Consider the following 13,343-nt stretch of genomic DNA (forward strand, 5'->3'; position numbering starts at 1 on the left):
ATCTGTATGTACTATGTGTAAAATCACGGCTTCTGTAAAAACCAAGAACCTCTGGCTCTTTTGACTTGGTTGCACTTCTGCCCCGTGTGTTTATGACAACACAGGTGGCCCATCTCTGGGATGGGGTATCTGTGTTCTCTTTATCTGCTAAGTGGTCTTGGTGGTGGGTGTCCTGATAGTTGACTAAATACAGTTAGTGCTGTGTTTGTTATTTCGGTAATTGTTGGGGATGGGGCGTAAACCTGTCCCTTTGAAACATGTGAATAAACACCTCATGGCGCCAGCTCTTTGGAGGGTGTCCCTCCGTGCTTCAGGGGATGAGAGGCAGCAGCAGCCCCCTCGCCGGACTCAGGAGAGGCCCAGACTTGCCAAGAACCCTCAAGTGACTTGTATCGCCATTGTAGTGGTTTTCTGGTCCAGGCTGTCTAGACCCTCGAATCCTCACCATGATCTGGTGAGGAGGTCATAAGTATTGTCCCCATTTTATAGATGAGGCTCCAAGAGCACCAGGAATGCTTGTCCAAGCTCTACAGCTAGGCTGGGGATTCCAGGCCCACATTCTCTGGGCAGTGTGTTTCTTGAAGTCAGGGCTTGTCCGGGCCACTCCTGTGTGCCCAGGCCTGCCGGGCCCATAGCAGCTGCTCACGGGTGTTTGTTGAATGACTGAATGATCGGCCCTGATATTCAGCTGGTCCACACCGGTCCAGCACACCAGCCTGTCTGTTCTGGTTGCATAATCCTGCAGCCCCCGTGGTTAAACGTTTTGGGCATCATTCCTGCCTGTGACTTCGATGAGTCATCTCACCCTGTGAGCCTCAGTTTCCTCATTCTCAAAACTGCGACTAAGACTGCCGTGCTATAGTGAACCATTAAGTTCAAGAACTTCAGACGTCCCAGAGTCCTGTGCACGTATCAGGTCAGAGGGGATGACAGATTTATGCCGAGGGGGGCCTGCAGCTCAGAGGCCCAGGTCAGGAAGTCCAAAGCTGGCTGGGGCCTGTGGCCTTGGTGACAGGCACTAAACCGGGGCTTGTCAGGGCTTCCACCCAGCAGAGAGAGAACAGAGGCTGTTTTCCCAAACTGGCCCCAACCCTGCATGGCCCAGTTCATGTGTGGCTGGGAGATAGGGGAAGAGTGTTATTTAATCCCACACATGCTTTGGGGCAGGTGTCGGCACCATTTTACAGATGGAAACTGATACTTCAAGCAGCAATGTCACTTGCCCACGATCCCCTGGCTGGAAAGTGGCCCAGAGGCACCCCAGGGGAAGTGAACCTCCCCCTTGTCCTTTTGCCTGAAATCCGGTCCATCCTACCCCACTTGGAGTCAAGGCGGGGGAAGGTTCAAAGAAACAGGAAAGAGCCCAGAGCAGATTTATTTATCCTTAGATAAATTTTGTACAGTGTATGTTAGAGTCAGGAGTTCTCAGCTTTCACCCAAAAGTCAGAAGTTATTGCAGTCGTGCCCAATGGCTCTAATGGTGGAAGGGAAACTTCGAGAAAGCTGCCCGTGTTCAGAGAGAGGAAAATTGTTTAAAGTCAGGGGTCCGCCCTGCGGGGGCCACACTGAGGCAGGGGTCAAGTACAGGAGGAAAGGAGCGTAGGGGCAACAGGGTGGCTTGGGCTTGGGCAGGTTGGGGGCGGTCTCCCTACCGGAAGCAGCGCCCAGGCCATCTGGCCAAGACCTGCCAAGGGGACAACAGAGCCAGGACCACAGGGTGCCTCGGGGCCCTGGCTGGTGGGGCCAGCCGGCGCCTCAGCCCCGCCGTAGCCCCTGCAGCTCGTGGGCCACCTTCTCCAGCTCCGCCTCGATGGCCGACAGGCTCTCCAGCTCCTGGTCCTAGGAGAGAATGTGAAGAGTCCCACGGGGACTGGCCCAGGGAGCCTGTGCCAGCAGCGTGGGGCGTGCAGACAGACTGGTTGTGCCCGGGTTAGCTGTGTGGCCTTGGACAGGTGGCTTTGCCTTTCTGGGTCTCAAGGGCCTCATCTGTTCCATGGGGGCAGTGATGCCGCCCTGCGGGGCTGCTCTGAGGGGCACTGGGCGCAGAAATGTGCCCTGGTGGACGCAGGCCCACCGCCCCCTGAATGGCTCTGGGCAGGCACACGGAAAACGAAGCCTCCGGTGCCCTTCAGAGCACCTTCCAGTGCCCCGACCCCAAGGCCTAGACTGTGACGATGGCTTCCTGGGTGAGGCCGTGCCTGGGTTTCCTGTCTGCCACGGGCCTTCCTACCTGAGGGGTCAGCAGTCTGTGGCCCAGGTTTCAGGACGTGAGACCTGCCTAGGGCTGGGCTTGCATCCTCAGTCCCAGTCACTGGGTGCCCAAGCTCCAGCTGCCAGGGTGGTCCAGGGCAGCAGGGGACCCTCTGGGACTGACACCCACAGAGCATGCCCTCAGACTCTGAGCAGGGGTCAGGGAAGGCCACGCCCCAGCTTTGACCTGAGAGGGGTGGTCTTCCTGGGGTCCCTGCCTGATGCCAAGCAGAGGGCACCCACCTGGGGCCCAGTCAGAATAGATGGATGACGGTTGCCATGGAAACAGGGACCCCAGAGGCCCCCATCTTGGAGTAGCCCCCGGGCAGGAGTTCTGTAATTCTGGGGCTGTTTCTAAGATCTTTGGGCTAAGTGGATGGGGCCCTGCTCCGTCCTGTCCACAGGACTCAGGGGTCTCCGTTTCTCCACCCTGCAGTCCAAGCCTCCCTCTGCCTGTGGAGAAGGGAAGCTGGAGGGTGCCCCAAGGCACCTGGCTCTGTCCAGCTTCTGTGGGTGGGGAAGGCAACGATCAAAGGTGCCCAGCCTTGGGGAGGGGTGGGGGGCAGGCTGCTGCTTCCTGGAGCCCCGTCCCCTCAGTCCTTGGAGACATAGGCAGGTGACCTCTCTTAGCGCCAGCTCCCAAGAAGGAGGCTCCTTCCTCTCAGGCTGCTGGGACCCTGGTCCCAGGCCCAGAGAATGGCTCGGGGACCCAAGGAAGGGACCACATCCTCTTCTGGGTGGGCAGAGAAGAGCACTGGGGCCAGAGCCTTGAACATGTCCCACCCCCATAAGGCCCCGATTCCCACCTGGGCACTGAGACCTGAAGACCCCCCCAAGGCCTCCTCCAGCCCCAAGGTGGTGTCGCCAGCCTGCCCCAAAGTCCCATCCCATCCCCTCCTATGGGACCATCCATGTCCCTGCACCCCACTGAGCTTCCCAAGCAGCCCTGGGCATGGCCAGGTTTTCAGAGCTCGCGTGCATTCTGATCATGATGATGAGGTGAGCAGAAAGGACCTCTTACCCCCTTTTCACAAATGGGGACACCGATGAGGCTCAGAGAAGGGGAGTGACTGGCCCAAGGTCACCCAGCTAGGAGGCAGGACCCAGGTCTTCTGGCACAGGTCCGTGCCTTCCCCACCCATCACCACCAGGCCCTGAGGTCCAGCTGGCCCTGCCCCTGCTGCCTTCGCCATCGGGGTGGGAGGCAGGGCCTGAACCTGGGAGGAGGGTGTGGTTGGGCTGCACGGGTACAGGAGAGGACATGGCTGGACCAACAGTAGGGCCTTCCCAGGATGACTCCAGTGTCCCCTCCTGCCGTGCCCTCCCAGCTCTCAAGGCCAATGCTGCCCTGAGCCTGGATCCCCCAGGCAGCAAGTAGCCCTCCCCAGGCCAGTCCCTGCCAGGTCTTTTTAGTTTCCAAGCTCTCTCCATCCAAAGCTCCAAGCTCCACCAGTCAGTCACTCCCTTGTCCTGCTCCCAAGCCTGCAGAGGCTCCCTATTGCCTTCAGGACAAAGTCCCCGCCCAGCATCTCTGGGAACGGGCTTGACTCACCAGCTCTCCAGCTTCTGTCTCCTGTCCGCCAGCTTTCCTGGGTGCCCCCCTCCATGAGCTGGGGTTCACTTGCCCCCCTGACTGACACACCCTTTCCCCTGTCCCTTCCCAGCTTTCCGAGAGCCCCCTGTCTGAGTGCCCCTCCAGTCCCAGACTCCAGGGGGGACAGTGTCCCCTCAGTGGTGCAGGGGCCACATGCCTGGTTGCAGCTGACCCCCAGCTGGGCCCATGCTCCCGGGGCCTGGCCCAGGGCCGGCTCCCCCCGCCCATACTAACCTCTGGTCTGCGGCTGGCGCTGCCCTCCTCCTCTTTCTTCTCCTCCTGGTAGCCACGCACCGGTAGGGGCAGGCCCGCCTCGACGCTGTCCTCCCGGGAGGATGGCCTCCAGCCTCGTGGCAGCTGCAGCCCAGGACCGCTGAAGTCGTAGCCCCGGGCCCGTAAGGAGAGCTTCATGGCCCGGTCCGGGTCCTCCTCCGCCGCCTCCCCCTGCGGCCGCCTCTCGGCGGTCAGCTCCTTGGCCAGCTGGTCCATCGCGCTCCGTCGCTTGGCATCCTCCCACTCCTTGGGGAGCCGCCCCTCCCCCTCCTGCTCCGGCTGCGCGCTCTTCCCGCCCCGGAAGAGGCCTTGCGGGGCCCCTGCCGTCGCCTCCTCCTGCAGGCAATGGTCCCGCTCCCCCTTCCCCTTGGGGGATGGCGCCTCCTCAGCCCCAGTCTTCCCGGCTCCATCCACAGCCAGAGCCTCGGGCCAACCTGGAGCAGGCGGTGGACAAGAGCAGGGGAATGAGGGAGGCACCGTCACTTTCCCCAGTCCCTGTCACTCCCTGGGGCCTCTCTGTGGCCACGGTTGGGACCACAGAACCCGTAGGCAGGGTCCAGCTCAGCCCCTCACAACGGATTCCATCGGGAGGGAAAAGCCATCTTGACACCGTGCTTTACAAGACCCATTAAAGCTCTGAGGGGTGGGTTGGCCAGAGTCTGCCTCTTCCTTCGGCCCTCTCACCCCAGAAGCCCTGACCCGGGGGTCACCCACCTGGGGAGGGAGGGAAGACCCTGACCAGGGCCTCACGAGGAGCCAGGGGCTTTCCTAAACCCTGGGTGAAGCTAACAGTGTCCCCAGACCAGCCTGTTGCCACCTGTCATGCTGTCCCTCTGTTCCCAAAGCCCACCTACCCACGCTGCAAAGTCCCTCTCCCCTCCGGGGGTGGGGTGGGGGTGCTGGGGAGGGGCTATGTGGAACAGTGGGAGATGCAGGGTTTTGGAGTCAGACGAGCCTGGGTTGGAATCTCAGCTTTTACACAAATTAGCTGTGTGACCATGGGCAAATTACTTAACCTCTCTGAGCCTTGGTTTCCCATCAGGCAAATGGAGATAATACCTACCTTTCAGGGTTGTCGTGAAGGTGGAATGAGATTGTGGGTGAGGCCCCCCCTCCGTCCCATCGCCCTCTCCCCAACACATTTGTTGGTGTCTCAGACGTCATACATACTCTCACCCCTCTGCATCTCCTTGTAGCCGAGGCTCGGGTGGGGGTTAAATGCTGCGGTGGGGGCGCTTTCTTCCTCCGGGACAGCCTCCTCTCCAGCCTCGGCCTCCTCTTCTCTCTTTGCCTGCTGCCCTTGCTCGGCACTCAGGCCCTTCTCTCTGCCCACTGGACCCTGGGAGGGGCCCTCGCTGTCCTCCTCGGCCTGTGGGCCTGGTTGTTTCTGGCTGGAGAGGCTGGCTAGGGGGTGGGTATTGGAGGAGGCCTCCTCCTCCCCTGGGGCCTGGTTGTCCTCCTCAGGCTTGGACCCCTGCCCAAGCTCCGGGGAGGCCTGAGGCCTGGGTCCATCCGCATCTTCACCATTCCTCTCCACCTCTTTAGAATCTCCTCTTTTTTCCATAGCATCCTTGGAGGACGCCTCTTCTGTCCCCTCTACAGAAACAACAGAGCAAAGTCAGGCCCTGAGGACCAGGCTGCACGTGGGATCTCCCCAGAGACCAATTTCATATCTTAACCACTGTATCTCTTGGCTTCCAGTAAGCCCAGCCCAAGACACCCATGAGAGAATTAGGGTTGCCCTCTCCATGTCTAGGTTTGACCTGAGGGCAACTGGATTATGTTTCTTTCTCTGTAATTCTACCTCTCGAAGCAAGATGTGATTTTCTTTTTTCTAAAAAGACCTTGAAAATGACCCCAGAAGATAGAGCCTTGAATTTAAAATTAAGACAGCAGTTGAATTGCTGTGTGATCTTGGACAAGTTCCTTAACCTCTCTGTGTAAGAGGCACCATTACTGCAACTTCATTCTCCCCTCTGTGCAGGTATTCTGTCTTGAGCATCCTGTGAAAGTGCTCAATTCCTCAATGTTTGTCAGGTTTCATTAAAAGGTATTTTCTTGTAGCTGCTTTGAAGACAGCCTTCTAACTAGTAAAAATCCTTCCCACTGCTAGAATGATCACTGTTGAACAAGACACTACCAAGTACATTCCATCATTTGACTCCAGGACTCCAGGTGGAAAAGCTCCCATGCCCATTTGACAGAAACTCAAACCGATTCTCAGAAAGGTAAGGTGGTCTGTGCTTGCAGTCAGCAGTGCTGAGCCTTGAACCCAAGCTTCCAAATGCCAAGTACTGGGTGCTCTTTGCACTGACATGTGGCTGCCACCCCCATTAATGCTACACTATTCCCCTCCTACAGCCCATGGCAGACATCTAGAGTCAACCAGACACTCATTTCCATGGAGCCAAAATGTGGGAGTCCCTGCTGTGCCCCCAGCAGCCACTAGGGTGACAGGCCTGGCCAATGCAAGGGCACCTCGGCCACACCAGCAGGCTTCCCCTCTCAGCCCCGACAGAAGACCACTGAGATCCCCGCTCTTAGGAACTGGCCCTATTCACTCACCTTCCACATGCAAAGAGCAGGGCTGCAGGGGCCACTGTGTGGCTGTTTCTAGGCAGAAAGGTGAGTAGCAGAGCATCCCCTTGACCTAAGCCATGATCCGTGACCCCTAAAAGCTCTCTGGTTTCAAGAAAGATGATCCAGGTTCATTTAGGGTTTCAAACCTACCCCTCTGGGATCCTGCTGCCACTAGGCTATGCTAAGGCACCACTAATTCCCAGGAGGGCAGGCGCTGGGGGTGGGGACCCCGTTGCGGTGGCCACTGGGAAGAGTCGAAGCTGCCCATCTGCCAGGCCAGAGACCTCCTGCCCGAGAGTGTCAGTCCCTGAAGTGGGCAGATGGGACCGATCAAGGGCTTTGGAGTGAGACAGACCCAGAGTCACAACTCCAATTATGCCTTGGGAAGGTACTTCAACCTCCCTGGGACTCAGTTTCCCCATTTGTAAAGAGAAGGAAATATGAGCTACCTTACAAGGGCCTAAAGGAGGGGCTTCTGACTCCCAGGAACCCTCGATCTATCATAAGTACTGTTATTTTCATCCTCCCTCCCCTGGTCCCTGGCCAGACTGGTCAGCACTGACCCTTCAGCTCGGCCTGGTCATTCTGCTTCTCAAGAACCTCTGAGAGTTCATCCTCGTAACTGCTGTGTTTCTTCTGCTGATGTGCCCTCTCCTTGGCTCCTGTATGAAAAACGGAGAAAAAGGTCCCATTTGGTCTGAGCTCCACATGTTTGTCTGTGAGAGGGAAGGCCTCTGTTTCCTCATCTGTAAAGTGGGCACATCATGTTCTGGGCTTGCCCCGTGAGAGACCGAGGGGGTAGGAGCTGGTGGGGGTTGGTAAGGGCTGGCCGCCCCCTCCTGGCCCCATCACCTCTCCAGACTCCATTTCTCACCCAGAAAATAAGAACAAGCCCTGCCTGCTGGCTCATGGAGCAACAAAGGCGCAGATGGAGCAGACGGTCCCAGGGGCAGAAGTAGAGAGTGGAGGGCCCTCAGGACCTGGCTCGTAGCTAGGGGACCCTGCAGCAAGAGGTAATAGTGACTGCTTGTCCCCTCATGGGCGCTCTTGATTCGGGCAACCCCTGTTCCCCCTGGACCCCATAAGCCCAGGCTGAGCTCTTGTCTGCATCCAAGCCCAGGGTCAGCACCAGAGACCCTTCTCCCTGCATCAGCCCCTGCACCAGGCTATGCTGTCTGCTCTGTCTCCACCCATCCCTGGTTCTTGATGGTGGCCCGGGCCAGGCCAACTCTGCAGCTGCTGGTGATTTTTTCCCATGGTGAGAATTTCTGGGGTGGCCAGAGCAGGCTGACATGGGGGCTGTGGGCCGGGGGTACGTGCAGATCTGGCCCCCGGCCGACTGGGGTCCACACTTCTTGGTTAATTCCTTGCTCTGTGACCTTGGGTGACTTGGGCGATCCAAGACCTGGTTGCTCATCTATAAAACAGGGTTGCTGCATGGTAAATGCTAGGATAGAGGTGTGCAGAAGACATGAGAGTACAGAAGAGGGAGTGGGTGGATGAGTGGATGTATGGGTAGATGGATGGATGGATGGACAGAGAGACATATAGATCTATCCCATACTCTTTTTTTTTTTTTGCGGTACGCAGGCCTCTCACTGTTGTGGCCCCTCCCGTGGCGGAGCACAGGCTCTGGACGCGCAGGCTCAGTGGCCATGGCTCACGGGCTCAGCCGCTCCGCGGCACGTGGGATCTTCCCGGACCGGGGCACGAACCCGTGTCCCCTGCATCGGCAGGCAGACTCCCAACCACTGCGCCACCAGGGGAGCACTATCCCATACGCTTTTAATAGAAAATAATAATGTACCTGTATATTGGACACTGTTTATATTAGACACACACACTGTGTGTGTATGTGTGTAAACAGATGTTTCAGGACACATCCCCTGTAGTAGTCTCCATTGACATTATATTGAATTATTTAAATGCAGTAAGTCAGTCACTCAATACTTAATTTAAAAATTATCATACTGTACTCCTAGCAACGATATGCGGTGGATGTTGTCTTCCAGGAGGACGAGCGAGTGAGAGAAAGAATGGCGTGCTAACTTGGGGAGGGTCTCAGGGAGCCCTCCTGCTGTGGTTATTTTCACTTGCCACCTCCCCAGATCCCTCTCCATTCTCACACATGGCCCAGTCTGCCCCAGAAGCCTCAAGGTGGGGGCCTTCCCTGAGCCCCAGCAGCCTTCATGCCCTCCACCCTACCCCATCCAAGACACAAGCCCAGCCTTAAAGATGGGCCCTCACTTTCTTTAGAGGGAGACGCAAGATTCATGCTTGAGGGCCATTCTCAGGGAGAAGCACAAGGGTGCCTATGGCCCTGCCCCAAATAAAAGCCACTTCCCCCAGGGAGTCAGCCTGGGGCAGATGCAGGGCCAGAACCCATTGTTTCCAATTTGCCAGGGAGGCCTCTACTTCACATGAACCCAAGATGGAGCCTGGGGCTGGGCAGAGCAGCTAACTCTGTGGGATGACATCAGCCTAACCCTCCTTCCCAGCATCCTATCCAGGCTCTGCTTGAACATCCTCAGTGACAAGGCGCTCACTACCTCACAAAATCACTCCATTCCCAAGAGCATCAGTAGATTTTCTTAACCTCTTGGAGAAAGCCATGTCTCGCTCTGAAAGCACACTGAAAGTCTGGTCTGTGTTTTGGGGCAAGCAAGACCCTGCTTCTCCCATCTCCCCCTTGAGCAGAAGCTCACGAGGGCAAAGGGGCCCCTCCTCTCTCCTGGAGACCAGTTTTCTTTTCTGTTAACAGAGAAAAGGGATCCTCTCTGCAACCTAGTCTTGAAAGTGTCCCCTCTAAAATGGCTGAACTCCAGAGACCATGGGGTATTAGAAGAGCTGCATCTGGTCTTGGGATGTCCTTAACTTACTATGTGACCTTGGACCAGTCACTCAACCTCTCTGGGCCTTGATCTCTTTAATTACATTAATTATAGACCGGACCAGGTGGCACAGAGGACCCCACCTTGCCACCCTATAATTGAAAGGCAATAACTGGGTATCAGAAACAAGACCTTGCTCAACCTGCCACCATGATTTTCTGACTCTCAGTTACTGGAATTTACTCAGATTGGCATGCAGCGGTTGGAAAATACCTTGGAGAGCGAGGTCTTGGAGCTCTTTCAGCAAATTCTGATGTCGCAGGATTGAGAGGATCCGTTCATCTGCAATGAGAAAGAGTCGTTACGGGTGGTTTCCAGAGAACAGCCCAGAAAGAGATTGCCATCAATATTTTCAGCTGAGCACAAGGAATTTCTTCTGGAAACTCAAAACCTGGGTGGTAGCAGCAAGATTGGGTCTTGAGATAACACTTCTGAAATGACCTCCCTTCCAAGGTATCTCTCCATCTGCTATTATATCAGAAAGGTCAGCCACAGTCCCTGCACCCAGACCTTCACCAAGAGATGGCAGCCCCTGAGGTGATGCAGGGGTGTCTCTAAGCACAACGTGTTCTTTCATCTCCATGCCTTTGCCCGTGTTTTCCACGCCACCCGGGGTGCTCTTTTTTCATTTTTCTACTTACTGATTTTCAACTTTTATCTTAAAGCCCAACCCCAGTGCTAATGTTGGACCTATCCAACATTGACTGCCTGCTTGGAAAGCTTTGTCCTTCTCATGCCCACCCACCCACACTGTTCTTTTATTCATCGTACATCTAGAGGGTATCTACCGGGTGCCAGGGGTTGTTCTCGGCGCTGGGGATATAGCACGCAAAGCCTTGTCCACAGGGACCTCACGTTCTGGTGGCTCGCTGTTCCAGCCCTGGTTTCATTCTGCCCAGGATTCTGGTTAATTGTGTTCATATCTGTCCCTTCTGCTAGTCTGTAAGCTCTGGGCTCACAGGGGCTGTAAGCCCTTCATCTCTCTATACCACCCTGCACAGGCCTGGCTGAGGCAGGCACTTGGTCAGTGACTACTGAATTAAATCACTGAATTCCATCCAAAACCACACCCCATGTCCTTGCCCCCCAGCCCAGCAGGCAGCAGCCCCTCACCCCAAGCCTGGCCCATACCTCCTCGGAGTGTCTCGAAACACTCCTGGCTGACAGGCATGGGGCTGGGCTTGGAGAGCGTGTCAGAAATGACCTCCACGATGCACTTCATCACCTGGGAAGAGATTGGGGCAGGTTGGGGCTGGTTTGGGCATGGGGCTCAGTTCCTTGAAGCTCCAGGGTAAATTTCTACGGAGGACATAAGGACATTCTCTTGTGTCTTTAGGAGTCCATGGACACCTAGCTCAGGGGCACAGCTCTGCTTTCTTAGCTACATAGTAACAGCAATAGTAATAATTAAAAACAAAACCAAAAAACCTTACACAGTGCTTACCAAGTGCCAGGCACCCCAATCACCAGGCCGGCAGGAGCCCCTCTAAGGTGAGGGTGGGTACCCCATACCCTCTCATCCCAAGGGTTTCTCTGAAGATGGGGAAGCTGCTCCTGGGCATTAGGGGTGTGTCTTGCAAAAGTACTTTAGTCTTGCAGATGCCCAAAAGGTCAGCTATCTCCAGGAGGCCTTTCTGGACCACCCAGTGGAGAACAAAGACCTTTCCTGGCTCTACCCTGTCTGGAAACAAGACTTGGAAAACTCTCTCTAGATATCCATGGTGTTGTCACATGCAGGGAGTGACAGCCTCACAGTCTGGCTCCATAGTCACCCACCAGGTGAATCCCCTGGCTGGATGTGGGCACACATCTATCTGCTACATCTGGGTGTCCATCCCAGGCCGACAGCAGCCATATCTCTGAAAGTCTTGTCTAGTGCCCAGCAAGGTGCTATGGATAATCAGGCAGCCAATAAGTGAATGATATCTGAAGATGGTGCCAACCGTAGTGTGATATCCTAGCTGTGTGATCTTGGGCAAGCGACTTGACCTCTCTGAGCCTCAATTTCCTCATCTGTAAAATGGGAGTGAGAAGACCTTCCCAACTCCCCTCCCAGGGTGATGAGGCACAGATGGGAAAATACTCTATAATGCATGAAGTGACACACACACCCAGGGAGGGATTCACGACTCCCAACCTGCTTCAGCTGCCTAGAGTTGGCCAGAGGAGCAGGAGGTGTCAGACACGCAACAGGCAACACTGGTGGGGAGTGGGGGGGCGGGAGGCTGTGTCTACGGGATGCCAAGGCAGCCCATCCGAAGATCCAGGATGGCAAACAGGCTCTACGGTAGTCATGGCATCCTAGGTTAAAACGTGCAGGTCTTCACCAGCTGCTCCGGTGTCTCTGACCCCAGGCTGCTGAATACAAAGTGTGTCCCATAAGGGCACCTGGCAGGGAGGAGCTTATAGCCTGCACCCTATATCTCCCTGCAACCAAAAGTCTTGCACTGGGGAAATCAGGTAACCACCAGTCCATGAGGACAGATTCTGGGAGAGAGCAATTGGTTATGGGTCCCAAGAGTGATGGGGAGGTCATGAAAGGAAGCTCTAGGAATGAAAATGCTTATTTACCGAGGACCAACTATGTGCCAGGTACTTCACATGATTCCAATTCCTTACAACTCCCCTCAAAGGAAATATTATTATAGACAGGAAAAGGGGAAGCTCAGAAAAGTTAAGGAATCGTCCCAACATCACACAGCTAACAATGAGTGGTATAGGTTTAAATTTAGGGCTGTCTGTAACTAATGAATAGGAAATGAGCAAACTGAGGTTGAAATCTCTTTGATGTTTTGGGTTTCAACTACAGCCTCTCTGGAATAGAAGAAAACAGCTCCTGAAAAGGCAGGGAGTAGAAATTTCTCTGACTCCCAAGTGGAGGTATCTGTGAACATCAGAGACTGGAAAAACAGCCCCAACTCAGACATGAATGAATTTCGAGTACACACCCAACACAGAGTGTCTTTTGCTGGCCACAGAAGCCCCCACCAGTGTCTTCTAAGGCCCTTTCCTGGGTGACCTCCACCAGCAGCCCCAACTGGCTGGGACCCTGGGTGCAGGAGCCATGATCAAGAGTGTTTTCACTGTGGCCCTTTGGGAGAGCCAGCCAGGGCTTTAGTGACTGGGGGACGGGGCGGGTGTGTTGCTGGCAGGGCTCTGGGGAAGAGCAAAGCGGGAGGCCGGAGCCAGGCAGATGAAGACTGTTCCCGCAGGTCGGTGGACGACCACAGCCTCAGAGAAGTCACCCCTGCCAGCCCGTGGTGGGCCTGTGAGATTCGGAGTGTTCAAGACAGGGGGCCTGGCACCTGGGCCCCGCAGGTAAGACACAGGCCCCATCGGGCTGCACACCCAACTCAGAGGAGGCGGGGGAAGGCCCCACAGGAGGAGAACAGGGAAATCTAGCAGACTTTGATGTCTTCTTTTGGCGAAGCCGTCCCCAGGCTCAGCAGCCGCAGTGCTGGCTCTTGGCTTTATGCTCCTGGCCCCCATGCCGGGGCATCCCCGCACCCCTTCTTACCTCAGTGTCCCCTTTATTTATAGGGCTGTTCACAGGGAGGGCAATGACTAGGAAGAAAAAGAGAGAGCTGGGGTCACTCCTCTGCTCCGAGGGGAGAACGCGGTCCTTCCAGACTGGTTCCATCAGGCGCGCTCCCTCTTAAGACCACCTCCACCCAAATGAGATGCTGAACTGATTTTATTTCCCTTCCCCAGCTGCTGCCCCACCCCCCCACCCCGGAGATGGGGCCCAGAGGCTG

General features: G+C 56.0%; 1 protein-coding gene across 2 annotated transcripts in view; it reads right to left on the reverse strand.

Annotated features, from left to right (window-relative positions):
• Window positions 1-1,361: 1,361 nt before the first annotated feature.
• CHGA (chromogranin A) overlaps window positions 1,362-13,343 on the reverse strand; it is a 13,202-nt gene continuing 1,220 nt past the window's right edge. The window contains exons 2-8 of one of the 2 annotated variants that reach the window (XM_024736302.1): window positions 13,106-13,152; window positions 10,720-10,813; window positions 9,802-9,870; window positions 7,261-7,359; window positions 5,294-5,713; window positions 4,079-4,551; window positions 1,362-1,839 (exon numbers count right to left, since the gene is read on the reverse strand). In XM_024736302.1, coding sequence (XP_024592070.1) covers window positions 1,756-1,839; window positions 4,079-4,551; window positions 5,294-5,713; window positions 7,261-7,359; window positions 9,802-9,870; window positions 10,720-10,813; window positions 13,106-13,152 — 1,286 coding nt within the window. In that variant the 3' untranslated portion in view covers window positions 1,362-1,755. Of the gene's footprint in view, window positions 1,840-4,078; window positions 4,552-5,287; window positions 5,714-7,260; window positions 7,360-9,801; window positions 9,871-10,719; window positions 10,814-13,105; window positions 13,153-13,343 lie in introns of both variants that reach the window. The other variant, XM_024736301.1, reaches the window with a different exon arrangement.

The sequence above is a fragment of the Neophocaena asiaeorientalis genome, unplaced genomic scaffold, assembly GCF_003031525.2.
Source record: "Neophocaena asiaeorientalis asiaeorientalis breed wild unplaced genomic scaffold, Neophocaena_asiaeorientalis_V1.1 scaffold152, whole genome shotgun sequence".
In the NCBI taxonomy this organism is placed as follows: domain Eukaryota; kingdom Metazoa; phylum Chordata; class Mammalia; order Artiodactyla; family Phocoenidae; genus Neophocaena; species Neophocaena asiaeorientalis.